Raw genomic sequence first — 20,162 nt, forward strand, 5'->3', positions numbered from 1 at the left:
TTGCGGATTTTTTCAAACATATTCATAAAAAAATAATAATAATAAAGATTTTTTTTCATATACAGTACATGGGGTACAGTACTGTATATGTTGCTCTATGTGACTCACAGTTGTTTTGCAGCTTATCCCGGACTGTTTGCAAACTTTTTGGGGACTTTAAAAAATATATACGTGTATATATATATATTTTTTACCTGTATATGTTTATTGGACGCTGCTTCGCGGATTTTCGTTTATCGCGGGTGGTTTTGGTCCCCATTAACCGCGATAAACGAGGGATTATTGTAAAGGCGGTGGCATGCTTGATCCCTCATTGACACGTGAGTGCACTTTGCATGTGTCAAATAATTTATGCTATGAATTTCTCTCATCAATGATTCATGAAAAACACTTTTTTTTTTTTACAATAAAAATCAACAGAATGACGGAAAACGATTAATAGAGTGACATGTGCACGTCTCATAAGTAAAGTGGTTTCATCTCTGCCAGTTATTCATAATAGCCACCTTGTATAATAGAAATAAACAGAGAGTCTAAAACAACAATCTCGACTTCAACCATGAGGCCACGGGATTCTAAGTTCGTTCAAGTTCTTTATCCAGTTTCTAATGCTAAACAACACATCTGTCCCATCGTCGCACCTCTGAAGTTTTGGGATCATCTTACTGAGACTTGGCAATGAAAACATCATGAAGGTGAGAGAGGAGCACAAAATTCAATATAAAGTTTCATATTTTACCATCCTGCCTGGATATGTTTTTATAAATCTATCCATACACTATGTATGAAGACAGCAGGATATTTTCAGAATGACAAACAAAAAAGGCCCCATCTCTTTTTGTATCTTGGGTGACCTCTCCTCACAGAAAAAACACAGATGCAGAAAAACAAGCTTTACACAACACGAGTGTGAAATCAGCATGTTCCGAGACCGCATGGGTAGCTGAGCTGGTGGTGGGCACAAATGTCGACATCACGCATGGCAGTGACCCCTCTCTTCACCATCATCGGCCAATTCTGGGAAAAAAAATCAGCCTTTCATTACCGCCGAGTTCCTGGAAGTGATTTAAAATGAAATCTGCTGGTGATATAAGGCAACACGAGGGGAATACAAATGACTGAAAGGGTTGATGTAATACATGGACTATATTCCTCAAGTAATCCACCACACAATATTCAATTATAAAAGCATTGTATTTCTTTGCTTCTTGTTTGTTTACGTACCTTCCATGAACACAAGCGGCAGCACTGGACCGCAAACATTTCCTTTTAAGTACACATCGGCACTTTACAGGAAACAGCCCACAACAATTAACAGATTTAGGCAAACACGATGAAAACGATGAATCTATTATATATTATATTAATTGTTATGAATATATGTGTGTACACAACATTTGGTCTCTGCTTTTGACTCATCAGAGTTGTGAACCTAGCAAACACACACCATTCGTGGCACACACTGGAGCGAGGGGCTACTAAAGTACCCGGGTAGCAGTTCGGGGTATTTGTGTCTTGCTCAAGGACCCACTCGTTGTGGGAAGTTGACAGTGGATGGTCTATTGATACATCATCTCAAGCGCTGTCCACGCGTGATGAAGCAGTTTTGTTTTTGCCCACATTCTTCTGCTGCTTAATGAATTGAACTAGGATCCCTTCACGGTGGAAGGATATGCATGTCAATCTCTCACTCCATTCTTCCTTCACTCAAGGACAACACCAAAATACTTAAACTTTTCAATTTAGGGCAAGATCTAATTTCTGACCTGAGGGCAATTGAGGCTATCCAACCTTGGACCATGGCCTAAGAATTGGAGATACTGATTTTCATACCACCCGCTTTACACTTTCCAGCAAGAGGTGAGGATTTTGAATCAGTGACACCCACAGATCCAAATTATTTGAAACATGAGACATACTTGTGAAGTCACCAAACCGGGGCCCTCTAAATGCCTCAACTGAACCTAAACATTCTGTCCATAAAAATAATGAACAGAATCAGTAATAAAGGGCAGCCCTGGTAGAATCCAACTCTCACGAGAAACAAATCCGATTTTTCGTCCAGTAATCTGGATCAAACACTGACACTGGTCATACAGGGACAGGACAACCCATATCAGAGGGGCCGGGATCCCATGACACACCACCCGCCAGAACTGAACAAACACACATGCACATCCAGAATGCTGCTGAGGACGTAGAGCTGGGCCACTGTTCCATGGCCAGGACAAAAACCACGTTGCGGCTCCTGAATCTGAGATTCAATTTCTTGATGGAGCCTCCTCTCCAGAAGCCCTGAATCAACTTTAGAAGGGAGGATGAAGAGTGTAATTGGAACACATCCTCCAGGCCCCCTTCTTCCAAGAGGACCACCATCCCGGTCTGCTACTTCATTATTATCTATTATTATCGATTATTTTAAAAACCATATTTGTAAAACTGACACACATTTTAATGTCTCACCAGCCATGAACGTTAACCAATAACCACACGCCACTGCCTGGTGGTCACTGGTCATTATTGATTTTTCATCAATCCACCAATTTTCTAAACCGCTAATCCTCACAAGGGTCGTGGGTGTGATGGAGTCTATCCCAGCTGTCTTCAGGCAATAGGCGGGATACACCCTGAACGGGTTGCCAGCCAATCGCAGGGCACACATAAACAAACAACTGTGCACACTCACAGAGGGACAATTTAGAGTGCACCATTAACCTGCCATGCATGTTTTGGGAATGTGGGAGAAAACCGGAGTACCCAGAGAAAACCCACAAAGGCACTGGGAGAGCATGCAAACTCCACACTGTAAGGTCATAGCCGGAATCGAACCCTACACATCTGCACTGTGAGACCGACGTGCTAACCAGTCACTCACCGTGACGCCATGAATGATTTTTTTTAATGCATTGAAGGCTTACTCACGGAGCATCCCCACACAAATCATTGAGTACTGCCGCCATCTATCGAAATAAAGTGTGTATCGCAATCACGTCTGACTCAACATGATCACATTACTGTTACGTCTGCTCGCATATTTATGACTTTAGATTTTTAACTCATTAGTAGTCTTTTTTATAACCAGATTTACAAAGCAAACTTTATTTTAACCGAGCACACAAAATGAATGCACGCTCATCTCGTATCCCAACGAAGATTAAACAGTCGAATAGAAGAATTTGCTTAAATGACAACAAGACAACATGTCCGTTTTTACGATATTTTTTTGTGTACAATTTGGAAGTAAAACGAGATGCACTTGGTTCCGAATTGACTTAATTCACATTGGGAAGAAGTTAACAAAGGTCACATCGCCGCCGCAGTCGGAGGATAGAGTGGCATAAACTGGCAACCCAGTCCAACTTGACTGCTCACTGATATTAGCTTCCTTCTCTCGCGTCATTTTTTGTTGCACCTGTCGAGCTCGAAACTCAGTCATGGCCGGAAAGAGAGCCTTGGTTATCCTGTCCAAGGGTGCGGAGGAGATGGAGACAGTTATCCCGGTGGACATCATGCGAAGAGCCGGGGTTTGTAACTTTGTCCTTGGGATACTTTGATTTTTAGCGGTTAGCAAGCTAACGCTCGCATTCTGGAAGTTCTTGCAGTTATACAGTGACTCCACTTGTCACAACTAAGCATACAGTGCACCGATTGAAACGTTTTGTCGCGTGTATCTCTGCAAAGCGTATATTTTATGTGCAAGTGACAGTTTATAGTGTCGAGCACTTGTTATAATCCTGTACTATTAGTACGACGGAAAACTGAAAATATCAAAGGTGAACGACACGCTGGAGTCCTTTTACGACTGTCAAAATAAATCCGTTACCATTACAGTAACACTGCCACGAAGCCACTGTATGCTATGTACTGTAACAATGCCATGACCCCATACTGTAGTGTCATTGGCAGAAACTTCATGTGCGCTGAATAATGTAATATTAAAGACGTGAAGTGAGGGCAGTATGATGCCAATTGATGATGTTTGCACAATACCATTACAGATTACAGTGACGGTGGCAGGGCTGACGGGTAAAGAGCCGGTGCAGTGCAGCAGAAATGTCATGATCTGTCCCGATGCAAGCTTGGATGATGCAAGAACAACGGTTGGACTGAGCGATTTCCTAGAAGTTAAACTATGTAAAGACTTTGAACCCCTGTTGAGTTCTTGTGTGATGTCTATCTCAGGGCCCCTTTGATGTGGTGCTTCTTCCCGGGGGAATGCCAGGTGCGCAAAACCTGGCGCAGGTGAGAAATCCGCAGAACACAATTCATATTCAGTGACTTTTGCAATATCTTGAGAACATCTAGTAAAATCTGACTTTTGAAATCTGTGGCTCCAAAAGAGATTCTGATAAAATCAATGAGAAATATTCCGCTCTTTGTCAACAATGGAACCTCTATTTGAAAATTGCGCTCCATTCATAAAGTTGCCCAAAACTTGCCTCACATCATATGAAAGGTCAGCAAATCTCGCCAGACTTTTAGCTGAGTGAGCATCGAAGGATCAATTCTGCGTGAACTTTTTAAGGTGGCTTTTTGATGTCTGTGTTTTTTGGGGGGGGGGTTTTCCCAAAAGAAGCGGCATCAATATCAAATAAAAAACTACCGGTAAATAAAAACGGGTGTTGAGGAGTTCACAAACTCTTGGGTAAGAAGTACAGTACATTACAATACATTTTAATTTACATCGCACTTTCACAACAGCTGCAGCTGTAACAAGCACCAACAAGTATTGCAAGCTGAAAATGTGCATTGTGCAAAAAATACCGCCAGCCAGTGACTAATGAAATTTACAAACACAGCAACAACAAAATAAAATAATTGGGGGGGCAAACACCTTTTGTTGTGGATCATGTACAGTATATGGGAGGTTTTGGGAGGTCATGTATTTATTTTGTAGAACCTTTTTGCAACAACTCACCCTCAATGTGCTGATGGAAAAATTATGGCCCACTCCATCATTTAAGTTGCCTATCCCTGGTCTAGCATATTCAGACAACATGTACATGAGTACACTCCATCGCACAAATACAGTGAACAATGAATACCCTCATTAAAACATTCTTGCATCATTGCCTATAGATGAAAAACACTTGAACTGGATAGGATCATAAACAACAAACTCAATGCATCCGGCCTGTACACAATCGCAAACCCATGTTACATGATTGTATCTAGTTACTTTATTTCACACAAACACTTTCACATAAGGCTCATTAATAGTATTAGGTAGCAAACCAGCACACGATAAAAAAAATGTTCAGGAAAACAGGCAATTGTAATTTTAGAGTAGACAACAGGAAACTGCATTAGAAGAGAAGCCAAGGCATACTTTTACTTTTACTTTTCCCGGCTGAAAAAATGCAAGACCTTATGCAGACCAAATAAAAAAAAAAACATTATCAGTGAATTTAAACCTAACAACAACATCAAGGATCCACCAGCTGGTGCCAAAGTAATAAGATAAGGTAAGAAAACTTTTATTAGTCTCGCAATGGAGAAATTCCCAATTCACAGCAGCTCAAAAGCAGTGATTTTCAAAGAATAAGTCAGCATACTGTAGGTTCACCCTACAAAAAATGCAAATATGCAAATTAACAAATGTCGAAGTCACAGCACAGCGTGTTCTGCCTGTGATTCACTGTGCATCTGCTTCCTTCACTGTCTCATTCTCTCTCTTTCTCTTGCAGTCTCCTGTCGTGAGCGAGGTGCTGAAGGACCAAGATGGTAGGAAAGGCCTCATTGCGGCCATCTGTGCAGGTGCAGTCAACAATAAACAGACGAACAGTTCGCTGGTACTAACATGGCCCCGCCAGTTTGTTGCGATGTTAAAAGTCCTTACGAAATTCGCTGGTTTGATGACCAAATTAGCTGCATAACTGATGGATTAAATCAAATAGTCTATCATTGTAGGCTATGTTCAAGGGTTGGACTGCAAAACCAATTCCAATGAAATTGGGGTGTTGTGTTAAACCTAAATAAAAACGGAAGAGAATGATTTGCAAATCATGCTCAGTAACTGTGTTCATCTCAAATCCAAAGTGACGCAACACCTCAATCAAGACGGATCCATTAGTCATTGCAGGAGTACAAAACTAAAATTCAAACCCAATTTCATAACAAAAACGTTGAAAAATGTACTTTACAAATATGTTCGTCTCTGGCAGGAAATTATTTGATTCCAGTTGACAAATATGAACATCCACGGCAGCGAATGAGTTGAAAAATGTTACGTTTTGTGAAAACTATGATCTTCATTTTGCTTGTAAATGGCACTTTATGGCTAAATCTACCTTTCAAAAGTCTTAAAATAATATAAATATTTGGATAATTAATAAGTAATTAAATAAAACATTCTAAAGTATTAAAAAAAACCTTAAGAGTGATTAGCGGGTGAACAAGTTTCAATTACGCACTGTGCATAATGTGGCTTTGGCTAGTACAGTTTCGTATTTAGGCAGGATCGGGCACTTGGACTGTCAGTGTGAATTCAGCCTTTTAAATGCTCCTGTAATGGCTTCCTTAAATACAAAGACCTTTACTTGACTCGTGTTGAGAGAAAGAGGACACTCAAAGGACATTATGACTAGGGACTCCAGCGACCAATATGGCAAAGTAGATTGAAGAATGTCCTAGAAAATAGCCGTAACACTCACAGGAACTGACCGTATAATGAAGCTGCCAGTAAGAAGGTCCCTTGCCAGAATGTGTTCCTGACTGAAAATACTCTTTTTCCTTTTCTTTTTCTTTTTTTTTTTTTTTAACTGTGGGTGACCGTTGATGTTTGCATGCAAAAAAAATAAAAAATAAATTGCATATGTGTGCGATCAATCTAATGGTAAGCACTTATCTCTGTCTGCCTTCCGTCCTTTTGGGTGGTAGGATTAGCCGTAACAAGATTTGTTTGCAGTCAGCAGTCCTGCCAGGAGAAAGTGTAATAATTAGACTGCATGGGATGGCCGCCAAGGGGCATAATCAATAACTTTCTATTTATTAACAGTTTTTCGATGAGCTCACTGCAGTGCTTGGCCTTTGCCGAAGGTAATGCAGCAGCATTCACTGTCTTCTGCCACCGCCTCGCCCCCTTTTTCATATATGCACACACACACACACACACACACACACACACACACACACACACACACACACACACACAATGTGTATATATATATATATATATATATAACTATCTCATTGTGGTACATTGTGTAAAGTGGCTAAATTTCTTAAAACTTACCGATGTCCTATTGCTGATGACTGGAGAATGGAAAAAGGTAGAATCAAACTTTTTCCCGTGAAGGAAGAGTCTTATTTCATTTGGTGGATTTAATGTAAAAATAATCATAGAACACTATCTGTGGGTTTTGAAAAATCGGTCAAAATGCTCTAAAATGGCTGGCATTCTCGGGTTCTGATCAGTGCAAATGACTGGCATTGAATGAGTGAAAAGGCTTCACGAGCCTGGAACAGATTGCCTACAGTATTTCTTGTGGGTAATATTGTTTTGAAATTGGAAGCGTTTTGGAAGTCAGTCAGTGTCACGGATTGGATTGTTTTTGATTTGGAGGTTAGACTGTATTTGACTTTGGCAATCAGTACTCTCTGCTTCTATGCGGTTTGCCTTGCCTGCAAAGCTTGTATCCAAATGGCATTAGGATGAAGCACTGGAGCGATGCACATAACACAAATGGCTGATGAGTCATTTTATGTAACAGAACATTAATGAATCCTAACAGCTTCTCTTCCGCTCCCACCGCAGGTCCCACAGCTCTTTTGGCTCATGGCATCGGCTATGGCAGCACTGTGACCACACATCCGGCCATGAAAGACAAAATGATGGCTGGAGGTGAGGTCAAAATCAACAACCCTAATTCCAAATGCTAAGAAAAAGAGCAGCTCGTGATGTTCATATTTTGCTGCAGGAAGTCACGCCCTACTCCACAAAACTGGAAAAAGGGAAAATGTCATTATACCATCGAAGGGGCAAATCGATTAGCAAGGTGCCATGACCTGACAACAACAATGACAGCACCTACAAAAATGTACTAAGGCCACTTTTTCCGCTCATAATCACACCTTGGGACAATGTAGAGTGTTCAATTAAGCGAACATGTATCTATTTTATCAGAGAGGACAGGCAGCAAGAAAACGGAGTCCTGTAGTCGAGTTCAGACTGTGAAGCATAAAATATGCAGGGTCCAGACTGAGGGCGTTTTTATTATTTGTAACCATGTCTTCTCAGATATGGTTATAAGTGATATTGGCAAACCTGCTCAATCGTGCACACAGCAGTTGTTGAGTCACCGTTATGATTACAAGCTTGGCGCAAATAGAATTGCAACTAAGTACTAGTTTGGCTAATAGAATGTCAATTGCTGTTCAAGATACCGGTAAGTAAATGCCCTGCTGTGGAACAAGGTAATCAGAGATTATACAAACTGTACTGTATCTGTATTGATTGGTTATACTAGATACCGCTTCGTCTGCCCTTGGTGGTAATTGATGTGGAGCTTCGTTGCGGTATTCTACAAAACAGGAGTCTTGCACTCAATTTATGTGGGGGGTCGCTGGAGATAGTCTGTCTTTGCCCTGGGCTTCATCAAATATTCCATGGACAGCGTGAATGCGATGTGGAGCAAAAGATAGGCCAATTCAGGGTGGAAAATCTGATGAAATTCCCAAGAGTTCCCAGCAAAATTAATCTGGGGAATTTGGGATTAGTATGCATAATAATAACATATTTTTTGTATTAAAAGACATCATGCAAAAAAAGCATGAAATTTCAACAGATTTATTTGAAACTTTATATATATATATATATATATATATATATACAGTATGTGTGTGTGTGTGTGTGTGTATATATATATATATACATACACACACCAGTATATATATATATATATATATATATATATATATACTGTATATATATTTATTTTAGTTCAATTGAACGATCAGTTATTTCATTGAAGAAGAGAAACATCTAGAATTGCAAATTACTTATCAATGGGCACTTGCATGAAAATCAGGTTGTTTTTATTGAGGAGAAATTGTTTTTGTTTTTTTCTCAAGTGATCGATACTCATTCACTATCAACCCTTCCAGTGATTAGCTGGTGGTAAATAAGAGCCAAACTTGAGTTGTGTAAACCTCTAGTTTATTCACATGAATACCCATAAATAGCTGGCAGTTCCCATGTAAAGTTCCCAACTTTGCTATTTCCCGTACTTTCACAAAGCGATCCTCAATGCAGCAAAGTAATGGATAATGATCTTTAAAAAAACAGCAGGTGGCACTGTCATACAGCTAGACACTGTGAATCGCTCGGAGATGAAAGCAGTTGCTGAATTTTAACAGAACACACGAGTAAGAAACTAGGTCAGTTGCATTGGCCTGTCCCCATCCTTTCAGTGTGGTGGTCTCCGCCTGTTGCACGAGTTTCTCCCTTCCCTTCATCCTCATCCTAAGTATTTCCCTTTTGTCTGTTTTTAGATCACTATAAATATTCCGAGGCTCGAGTGCAGAAGGACGGCCATTACATCACCAGTCGTGGGCCCGGAACCAGTTTTGAATTTGCCCTGGCTATCGTAGAGGAGCTTCTAGGGGCTGAGGTTGCCGCTCAAGTCAAGGCTCCGCTCATTATGAAAGAGTGACTGTAGACAGACGCTTCACCTCCACTCACAGACCACAACTTCTAGGCACGCCCGCGCAATCTGGTACAAGCGCTGTCATAAAATTTTGACTTTTGCAGCTGCTTTCTTCTAGCCATTTTCTATACTGCTTAACCTGTTCAGGGTCACGGGGAGCTGGAGTCTGTCCATGCTAACATCAGACGAAAGGCAGACTACAACCTGGACTGGCTTACAGTCAGACATATCATATGGTACATATCGTAACCATTCACACTCACATTCACGGCAACACTTAGTGAGATCTTAATTCATGCTGCCTGCATTGAAGTCAAGCAAATAAAATACATCATCAGTTAAAAGATAGACAAATGCCCAATTTGAATCAGAGGTCTTTATATGACAATTTTTTAATTGATTTTTTTTTTCGTTTTGTGGTTGCACTTGAAACCCCATCCCCCCGCAGCTAATTTAGGTAACAGAGAGATGAGAGACCACTCTTAGTTTGATGCAGTGCAGTTCTACACACACTGCAAACTACAACTGCAAGAAATGAATAGATACTGTATATTTGTAAAGGCAATTTTTTTGCATTGGTGGTTCTCTTTCGTTCCGGTCTGAAGACTCTTGTGCAGTCATCCTTCGCCCAGTCATGGTGCACTATATGAAAATTCGCTATTCACCTTTTTCATCTTATCCCAGCACTGTATTTGCACTTTCGTATGCTTTCTGACTCACCCATAAATGCCACAAGATGCCACCAAAGCGCTGCTTAAAACTTAATCAATCTCTTGGAAATATTTTAAAGTAATACATATTTCCGAGAAACGAGCCTTCTATTTGGGGAGGATCTTAGCCTGGGTTGTTCCTGTAAATTACAGAGAGTTTTTGAATTGCATTCATGTACATGCGCTCTTCTGAGTCATGCTTTCAAAATCAAATCTGTAAACCTTTTATTTTTTTTAAGGGCAATGTAAGAGAAGTTTGAAATCATGTTACACTGTTTTAGTATCATAGCTTTTGGTCAATTTAATAACAGATTTCAAGGGGGATGTCAATTACAGCATTTGTGAATCATGGAGGATTACTCTATGACCATACTGTAGAGAAATTGTTTAAGAAGCTAGTAGTTGCTTCTGATCATTTCAGCATTTTCTAAATCAGTTTAGTACAGCTGTCGGAGGACTTCATAAAAACTGAAATGGCCCCTAAGGGGAAAAAAATGTCCGGATTTAATAATAAAGTCCGTGAGAGAAGAGTGCTCCTCCTTGAAACCAACCTTGATTGCCCTTTCATTGTAAACTATAATATGCCTAATCATTGCACAGAACAAACTTCATACAGGAAGGCCGCAGCCAGAATTCGAACTGCGCACCTCTGCACTGTGAGACTGGCCGGAGTGCCACCCCAAAACATTCATATACAATCAATTTTAAATTAAACATTACACGCCCATATTTTATATCTCCTATCATTTCACAACATCCCAAGACTAATTGCAAGGAAAATCTCCCTGTAAACTAATTTGGGGGGGGGGGGTGACAAGTGAACACAGATGGAAGGACCAATAGAAGGATGACTAGGCTGGGGTGGATGCTAATATGTTGACAACATTGATCATGTGAAATTGCACACCTAATTCAATTAAACACACTTCAAGCAGTTAAGTGTTTTGATCATATGAAACACGGCTGGGGAAGTGGTCCTCCTTCAAATCCTGTCCTGGTTGGTCGATACAAAACCCTCCTTATCAGCAGCGACAACCACGCAACCACGTCACTAAAACCTTTATAGCTGTCTAGAGGAAGAGAAAAGAAGTGAGCCTGACTCAGAGCAGAAATTACATCATCAAACCAATTGCTCTGACCATGGGTCGACCGAAGGTAAATCATCTAATCTATTTTTCTAATGAAAACTGGACCGTTGACCCGGATGAAACGGGGGAAGTCGACCCATACATTTTCTTTGCAAGAATATGTTTATTGTGAAAAGTGGTAAAATGGGCACCCCCTGAGAGGGCTAAAAACGGATGGATATTGCTGCTTAACTCATATTCCACAAACGAATACCAATCAGAATACCATGTTTAGACTAGTCATGGCGCATAGAACATATTGTGAAGAAATGTTTTGGGTTGACTTCCCCCTTTGATCACTTGTTTTTCTTGAAAACAAAAATACGAAAAAATGGTCAGGTTTTCAAAACAGTCGCCCACTTATTTCTTCACGTTTTGTTGAGCAACCTTAAAGCTATTGCCCTCCACACAATGGAGGTCACCGCGTCTTGAGTTGTGAATAGCCTGCATTGGCACACTGGCTGTCGACGCCTAAATATAGGCTGCAGAATGCAACGTATTGTGGGGCGCCACTGAGAAACGCGGGAAGTGGAATCCGAATAGACTGACGTGTAGCCTGCCCAATGGTGAGCCTCGCTGCGGCTGCAGTTGTTCTCCTAACGGCCAATGACTGCTCGCCCGCAGCCTTAATGGGGCGGGGCTCTTCACAACGCGTGTAGTTGTGTCAAGAGAGCGACGCAAACCAGACGCTCCTCCTCACCGGGAGCAGAAAGACATAAAGGGAGCAATTTCGCCAAAGGTAAACACATTTAACTATTTGCTTCTGTGCGTTGGGCGTATTCACGTTCTGTATGTGCTGTATGGTTTTGCTCCGTTTTAACACCGTGTGGGTTATACGCTTGAATTTACGTCGCGTTAATCACGGCAGGCGAAACAGTCGTGGCACTGTTGGGCAACTGTAAACAAATAACACGCGTGTTGAAGCCATTAAAACAACCACTGTTGGTCAGTGAACCATTTTTGTTCCACCGTTCCGTGATTATCGTACCGTGTGGTTTCAAGCAGCCCCATCGTCATGGTTTGACATCCTCTGCTCAGATCAGATGTGGGCAGACGGAGCGTAAACGGGAAGCCCGAGGTGGCGTCCACGTCCGTGAAACTAAAGGCACTCACGACGTGATGCCCCCTCCCCGTTCGCCGTGTATTACCCCGGGGAGAGTTGTCGTGCAGATGCGAGCTGACGCGGAGACTTCAGCTCCGGGAGGTGTCCGTTCACCGGACTGCAGAGAGGCCAGGTGATCGGTTCAAACGTCACCTTGACAACGGGACAACGCGCAGTCCACGTTGCGCACCAAAGCATCATTGCAGAAAATCTCCAGTGTTCAATAAAACTGGGGGTTGCCTGCTCATGACGAATGGTGGTTCATGGTGTGGCAAAGAAGTTCCAGGACTGGTAAAAGACATTTTAAATCCAAAGTACACTTTTCCCCTAGTAGTCTAATGGATTTTACCAGTGCTCTAACCTGGAAGTCTCCTTATATTGGATCCTCCGCAGTTCCATTGTCGGCCATCTTGATGTCGGCCATATGGCAAGCCTTAACGGTTACAAGGTAAGTTTTGACAAACCAAATTACATTTCTAGATAATGTCTTGACACAGTGGACGATGCCCCTGCAGCGAAGAATACCTGCAACATGACTCTGACTTTGAACTTTTGACTGTCTTGCTTGCTTCATCGTTGGTGACTTCAGGCTCTTCCATTGAAAGCTCTGGCATCTGGTCTGCTGGGCCTCCTTGAACATAGGATGCATCACTGCATGGTGATGAGTCTCCAAAGAAGTCTGCCCTCATTGGTCCATCATTACTCACTCTGGTCTTTGCTTGATCTAACAAATATTTGTGCCATATATACTGTAGAGGAGTACAGTGCTGAGGTCGCAGTTACGGTATATATTATTTTTCAAATGTTGACTGTGATGGGGAAAAATGTTTTTAATTTCAAATATGTACCTTTATCTAGTCAATGACTTTCCAAATGATGAGCATGCGATGCGGCCTTGTCTCAAATAAACTGCTTCTGTTAGCATTGCAGTGCCACCATCTTCTCTTACTGTGCACATAGCAAGCAGGAATAAGACAGAATTTTTTTTTTTTTGTTTCTTTTTTAAACATCACTCACAGGAAATGCAATTTTTCTCTTGCGGGTTGAGTTGCTGGACACCACCTTCGTCACTCTGAGGAGAGTTTCACTGAGGCATTGAACTGTATTTGCTCAGATCTTATTGTACATAAGGTAAATTGCTCGGAAGGGATATCGAACGGCAATTGTAAATTACATTTGAACAGATAAGTTAAAAATAGTATGCCTGAATTTCCACCAGATCTGTTAATATGATCATTACAGGAATGGCTAGTTCATTATTTTTCTTGCATGGGTAAATACAATACAATACAATACATGCTGATTTATATAGCGCTTTCACAACAGCGGCAGCTGTAACAAAGCGCTTGACAAAACAGTTAACATTAAGTAAAATAAATAAACACAACACATAACATAAAACACGGACAGTCGTGCAGTCCTAACCACTTTTCCGTCACACGCTTTGTTTGAAGCAGTTGTTTAAATGCCACGGATGTGCTCGTTTGACGGTGAAATTGACTGCAGAGATAAAATAAACAACTGAGATTTGTGCTGTTGTTGCTGTGTAAATGTATTTTGAGTGGTGAAAAATAGCAATTATGACAGACTGCCGTGATGAAGGCCTTATTTCATTGATCTGCTTGTGTCTTCAGCAAAACTAGTGAAGTAGGATATTGCCATAGTCAGATAGTGTTGACTGACGTCATCGAATTAGGTACAAAATGCTTGTCGGTAGACAGCGACAATGGCCTTCAACACAGCAGGCCCAGCTGTGTGCCCTATGAGGGAGCTGTGCCCCATATCGACAAAAAATAGAATACTAGTTTTCAGTTGGATATTTGTTGCACACAACATGTTAGAATTATTCTGCTTGAGCAGCCGTGCAGGGAAGAGCTTGGAGGCTTGACTCCCTATTTCTTGATGGGGCGTGCACGGTGGTGGTGGGGGGTGTGTAAAAGTCGCAGTGACTGAGTCATGGCTTTAGCTAATGATGCAATTAGAACAGCACTTGGCGTTTCCTGATGAGATCACCTACTTTCGTAGGCCCGCACACGAGGAAGCCGGGGCTCGCTCCATTTAGCGGACGCATTTCAAAAGGCAATTGGCAGTTCGCAAGCAAATGGGATTTCATCAAACGTCAACATTTTTATTGTCATCCGCCGCAAATTGGTTACTGACATTTTAGCGCCTTGTCGTTCTCGCAAAAGGGTCATGCACTCATCACTCAAGACAATGCATCATCTCAAACCACGTGGCCTGTCACCCAGCGGACGTTTTGAGGGTATTTCACAACTGCTTTTATTTATGGCTTGTTAGTGGCGGACATTGTTTCACTTGCTTAGATGACAAACTATTTGAGATTGGTTCCAGCCAATTAGTGCCCTCAGTTTTTACCTCAATTGCGTCAAGGCCTACAGATTTGGTACATAAATAGGATTTGAGTATTTAGCAATGAATTGTGCCCATTGTGACCTTTCAGTTTTCTCGCGACCGTCCTGTAAAACTAAAAGTTCATAATAGGCACATTCACAATTGCAAGTAGGGTTTCGTAGGGTTAGCTGACATCATTTTGCTCTTTGTGAGCCACTACACGACTTCCAAAACAAAAATAATGAAACTCCAACAGTGGTCTCCTACCTGACTCCCTACAAACATACATGGGAGAAAATGTTGAAACCAAAATGAGTGCCACCCAAACAGCTAACTAGAATTACTTTCTTAACGAATACAGCGTACAATTATTTACAACATGTGACTAAGGGGTGAAAGGCTGCTCGTGCTTATAGGCCCCAGATTGGTGACCCTTGCCCCAGGCATTACTGCTGTCTAGGACAGTGTTTCTCAACCTTTTTGGAGCCAAGGCACATATTGCACATTGGAAAAAATTTAACGGCACACCACGAGGCAAAGCGATTCACAAAAGGTATATGTGCAAGTTTATTATGTAGCTTCAGTCATTTAGTGGAAGAGTATTTCATTGTTTTGCCTGTCATTGTGCGTGGTTTATATTGATAAATTAACAAAAAAACGTATTAGAAAATACTACATATTTTTGTCCACGTAATTGACTGGATAATTTTCCGCGGCACACCCGATGATCTCTCACGGCACACTAATGTGCCACGACACACTCGTTGAAAGTCACTGGTCTCGGATATTAAAATCACACACATGCGATCTATATTGTACAGTATTTTGGAAACAATTTATGCTTGAGCTATTTTAGGTGTTTAAATATGTTTAAGAAAAGTGATTTGTTTTAGTTGAAATGTGTCTAGTGTGGGAGAGGTGAAACCACACCAAAAAAAATGTCTCTTTGTTGCAGTTGTCACTAATTGCAAGTAGATCTATTCTTTAAAAAAGAAATGTGGGTTCACTTTGTACTCGAATCTGCCCATCCTTCATACAGACAGTGGAAAAAGTGCTCTGATTTGATGTATTTCTAGTGACCTATTCTGAGCAAAATGGAACCTTGTTGCTATGTTTAGGCAAGACCACAAGCACCCATCGAAGCAGGCTAATGCAAATTGTTTTGGCAGTTTGAGATGTGATAAAAAAAACAACACACTGAACGTGTCCTCCATGTTGTCTCTGCCCATGGAGTTTTGTTTTTTCCCCCCAATAACCCAAACTGCATACCAGTAGCACCTATACTTCATAATTTTATTAGATGCAGTTGCAAGACAAAGTCTGTGAACCCCTTTGGAATTACCCTGAAAATCTACATAAATTGCTCATAAAATGTGTTCTGAAACGATGAACTTTGGTTGGTTTTGTGTATGGATTGTTATCGAAAAATTGCCAAATCCATCCGATTGCAGAGGGTCCTCAGTCTACTGTGGTGCCGACTAAGGCTGGGCAATTAATTGATATTTAATTGTGATTTTCATGTTGGCTTCTCTCCATCTTAAAATCAGTGATGGAAGAAAAATGATTAGTGTGCAGAACGACGTGATGCGTTTCCAAATTGCCGACATGTGAAAGTACTCTGAAAAAAAAAGTGTTCAAATAACGTATTCGATGTGCAGAGATGGACAGGCATTGAGGGGAGATGACAGTTTTGAGTAGAGTTGTGGTAGTTAAGAACACGTGGTGGTTCATGTATCAATCATACTTAAGGCAAGGAGGTATCTTTGTGTGGTGTCGTTTTTTTATTGATTCAAAGTGGACAACCCAACCAGTAATTCATTGCTTGTTGGAGAATCAATCGGTATTCTATTTTTATTTGGACATTTTGAATAGATTTTTCATGCCCAAGATCGTCAGAATGTATAAACTGTCACTTGAACATTGGCAGTAGAGTCAACGAAGGCTTCATGATGGCGAGAGTTTGACCCTGGAACTTGCCCTTTTTCCACGTAACCGAATCTGCCCTGATAGTGATCCTGCAGATCAGAGCGTACTGAATTGTGTTCGTATTTCTATCCCCCTCATGACCTTGATCAACCTTCGGGCACAAAACCATAAAAGAGTTTCCTGAAAAACACATTTATAATTAAAATAACAATTCGGTCATTTTTAGTAGTCTGGAGGACCACAACTGGATATTCGGGCTTGTTCATTTTTACTGAAGCATCTTTGTGCTGAGTCACGGAGACGACCTCATACAGCTAACCGTCTCATTATTCCCTTTGAATGTGTACCGTAGTTGCGAGGGGGTATTTTGGACGACTCATTGTTTCAAAATAAACAATGGTTATTACAAACGAAATTGCTTACCATAATAGAAAGCAATTGCATATCAAACTTTATTATGCTGAATGAGTTTGTCGTACAAAAAAGTCTTCGCCTGTATTAATTACTCTGTTCATGTGTTTTCTCGACCGGGAATGATGAGTCACCATGCTGCGGGCTGTTTTTAACTCTGATAAACTTCAGGGAAGTGACTCTAAATCACGCACGCCATTCAAATGAATATTATCGGTGGATTTTGTTCCTCTTAAAACACCCAACATACATCTGTAAAAGACATAAAAGTGAATGAGATACGTTTTGTGGTCATTGGGTTCTAGCTTTTGTAAGTGTCTTTCCTTCTACGCACAAATCCACTTCTCTTATTGATAATGGCAAAGAGAACTAACGCTCAAATGTCTGGTGATATCTTGTTGGAGTTGATGCTGATACGGCTCGTTTCCAGAAGAGGCAGTTCTTTGGACGCAAGGGCAGAAACATGAGTGTTGAGGGCAAATGTGTCAAGCCTGTTCCCGCAGGAATTCTTTTTTTTTTTCTGTCTTTCTTTTTCGTTCAAATCCGCAACACACAGGAACTGCAGGTCCAGTCATACCGGACGTTGCTGGAAAATAAAACTCCTCGCTAACATAGTGCTTAGCATATTGTACAATTTCCAAATTAAGCATCCTTGTAAATGATATGTTGCATTTTACAGGGAAAGTGTTGTTTGAGTTTGTGGAACAAAAACAACATACCATGGCGAACAATCAGAAGTAGGGATGCAACGATAGTATTGAAACCAAAATCGCAAAACAGTACCTGGAAGATACAAACTTATTGTGTTTTTCTTAAATCACGATACACCCCTTCCAATTCTCTGAATTTTAGGCTTCAATCAAATACAGCCTTATATGCTAACAGTGCTACCAAATTTAACTCATTCAATCCCCATGACATATAAATACGTCTTGAAAACAGCTCCTTACCCATGGCGTATTTATACGTCATTTGCTTTTTCTTTTTTCTTTTTGCGCCATAGTGTGCAGAAGGGTGTTACGCAGCCTCAAAGGATCAGGCTTGTCTGCATTGACAATCGTTTAAAATCTGTCCAGCAGGTGGCCGCGTGTGTGAAGGGATCAGTCAGGATCATGCTGCAGAATAAGCAGTGGAGGGGAATGGATGCATGGGTGCAGTTGTGTCCGGTGGAGTAGCGTGTCGTTCGTAGAGGGGGCATTCGAACCAGTGGCGATGGAGAAATCAAAACAATTAACCCATGAGGATTGCTTTTGGGGAAGAAAATCTTCCACCATGACTCGGGAGCGGAATTTTTGAAAGTATCAGGATGCTTTCGTCTGCCCAAAACATAAGAAGCAGCCATCAAAAGAGGCTCCGTGTGCACAAACATCGTCTGCCTCATGCAAACGCCACATCGCAGCGAAAGTGCCTTCGCAAAAGCAAGCGAAGTAAAACCCGAATGCGCTGTAAGACAGGTTGTATCGTCTGTAGGAGAGGAGGAATCATGGCAATTGCGACGAATAATCCTCAGATTTAGGAGCCCCTAAATGCATTTAAATTAGCAGTATGGGAGCATTTCGTCTACTTGGTTGCCATCAGTGATGCAAGTTGTGTAGTTGACCAAAGCCAGACTATTCGCTGTAAGTGCGACAAAAAGTTTCTCCAAGTCACGTTCAAAACATTTAACATGTGAATGCACCTTCAAGGACAAAAATGGCGTATTGAACTGTGCATCAGAAATCGAGATACAAATGAAATCTTAACTTTGGTGTATCGTTGCAGCCTTAATTAGAACTAATCACTATATACGGTCGATGGACTTTAACGATGCTGCTCCTTTAAAAGAACAAACATTGTTGTCCTCCAATGGCTGAGCACCTGATGGGACCTTGGCTCCGGGCCACTCCAAAAGCCCTGTCCCGGGGCCCAACTTCCCGTTAGGCCACCTGTCCAGCTCATGACTACAGCAGTCAGATCTGAAAAATCAATTAATAATCTTCCGACTCGCGCTGGGACTGCCTGCGCCATCCTTTTCCACTGAACAATGCAGTCTCATTATGTTTCCAGTATCAAACATTTTTTTCAAGGTGCCCACAAACTGATCCATACATTTTGCCACTGTTTCATAGAGATTCTAATCACATGGTGATGACAGTACCAGAGGGTTGGCGGGAGACACGTTGCAACTTTGGTTTTTAATCAACAGAAAACACATTAAACCACATTTTTTTCCAACTATCCTGAACCGTACAATGACTACCTGAATGAAATGATAAAGGTTGATGAGAATAGAGAGGACAATGAATACTTTGAGGGTCTTTGAATTACAGACTTTCAGTTAACCAACTGCCCTGCTCACACAGTTGCAACCAATCCCGCAAATACTTGAAGGGCAGCGACAATTGCTTTCTGCACAATGGGGTGGGGGATGTGAGTCTTGGTTTTCCCTGACCCCAGGCCTGTCCTTTCTCAAATTTCTCACACGGTCAACAGGCTTCTCATACTACTTCAGAAATTGGGAAATTCACAGCTTACTTTTAACATACAGTACCTTATTCTGTCTACTTTTCACATGTAACGGCAACATCAAGCGAGAAAAAGTTGTCTTTGACGGACTGTGAAATGGGCTCATGCTTCAAGCTGCGCCGTTTAATTTGACACGGTATGGGTTCCATAAATGTTTATTAGGCTTGCATTTCCACTGTAAGTTGTGTAGGTGGCTATCGATGTTACTTTGACGACATAATCGCAAATTAATGGAACCTTTTTTTTTTTTTCCTTTTCATTTGAAGCTACCCATACCATGCTGCTCTGACTGAGACGCCAGCTGCAGGCCTCTGAAAAGTGTTTTAGTATCGATTTGCAATTCGGGTACCAAAAGTGCATACAGAACTGATCCAAACCTTGG

General features: G+C 41.3%; 2 protein-coding genes across 6 annotated transcripts in view; both read left to right on the forward strand.

Annotated features, from left to right (window-relative positions):
- Positions 1–3,338: 3,338 nt before the first annotated feature.
- Positions 3,339–10,907, forward strand: park7 (parkinson protein 7). Of its 2 annotated transcripts, XR_015101544.1 has the most exons (7): positions 3,339–3,524; positions 3,999–4,100; positions 4,183–4,242; positions 5,688–5,757; positions 7,757–7,843; positions 9,493–9,716; positions 9,795–10,907. XR_015101544.1 is itself a non-coding variant. In XM_086116880.1 (6 exons), the coding sequence occupies exons 1-6, from the start codon at positions 3,435–3,437 to the stop codon at positions 9,651–9,653; spliced, it is 570 nt and encodes a 189-aa protein (XP_085973006.1). In that variant the 5' UTR covers positions 3,339–3,434; the 3' UTR covers positions 9,654–10,907. The 2 variants fall into 2 exon arrangements, 1 of the variants encoding a protein (XP_085973006.1); XM_086116880.1 differs by having other exon boundaries at positions 9,493–10,907.
- A 139-nt stretch (positions 10,908–11,046) lies between these two features.
- The window catches only part of kcnab2a (potassium voltage-gated channel subfamily A regulatory beta subunit 2a), a 73,618-nt gene continuing 64,502 nt past the window's right edge, over positions 11,047–20,162 (forward strand). For all 4 annotated transcript variants that reach the window (XM_086116873.1, XM_086116877.1, XM_086116878.1 and 1 more), the window contains exon 1: positions 11,047–12,223. The gene's annotated coding sequence lies outside the window, so the exon portion shown is untranslated. The remainder of the gene's footprint in view (positions 12,224–20,162) is intronic.

The sequence above is a fragment of the Hippocampus guttulatus genome, chromosome 8 (genome assembly GCF_054856545.1).
Source record: "Hippocampus guttulatus isolate MCC_2025c chromosome 8, RoL_Hgut_1.0, whole genome shotgun sequence".
NCBI lineage: Eukaryota > Metazoa > Chordata > Actinopteri > Syngnathiformes > Syngnathidae > Hippocampus > Hippocampus guttulatus.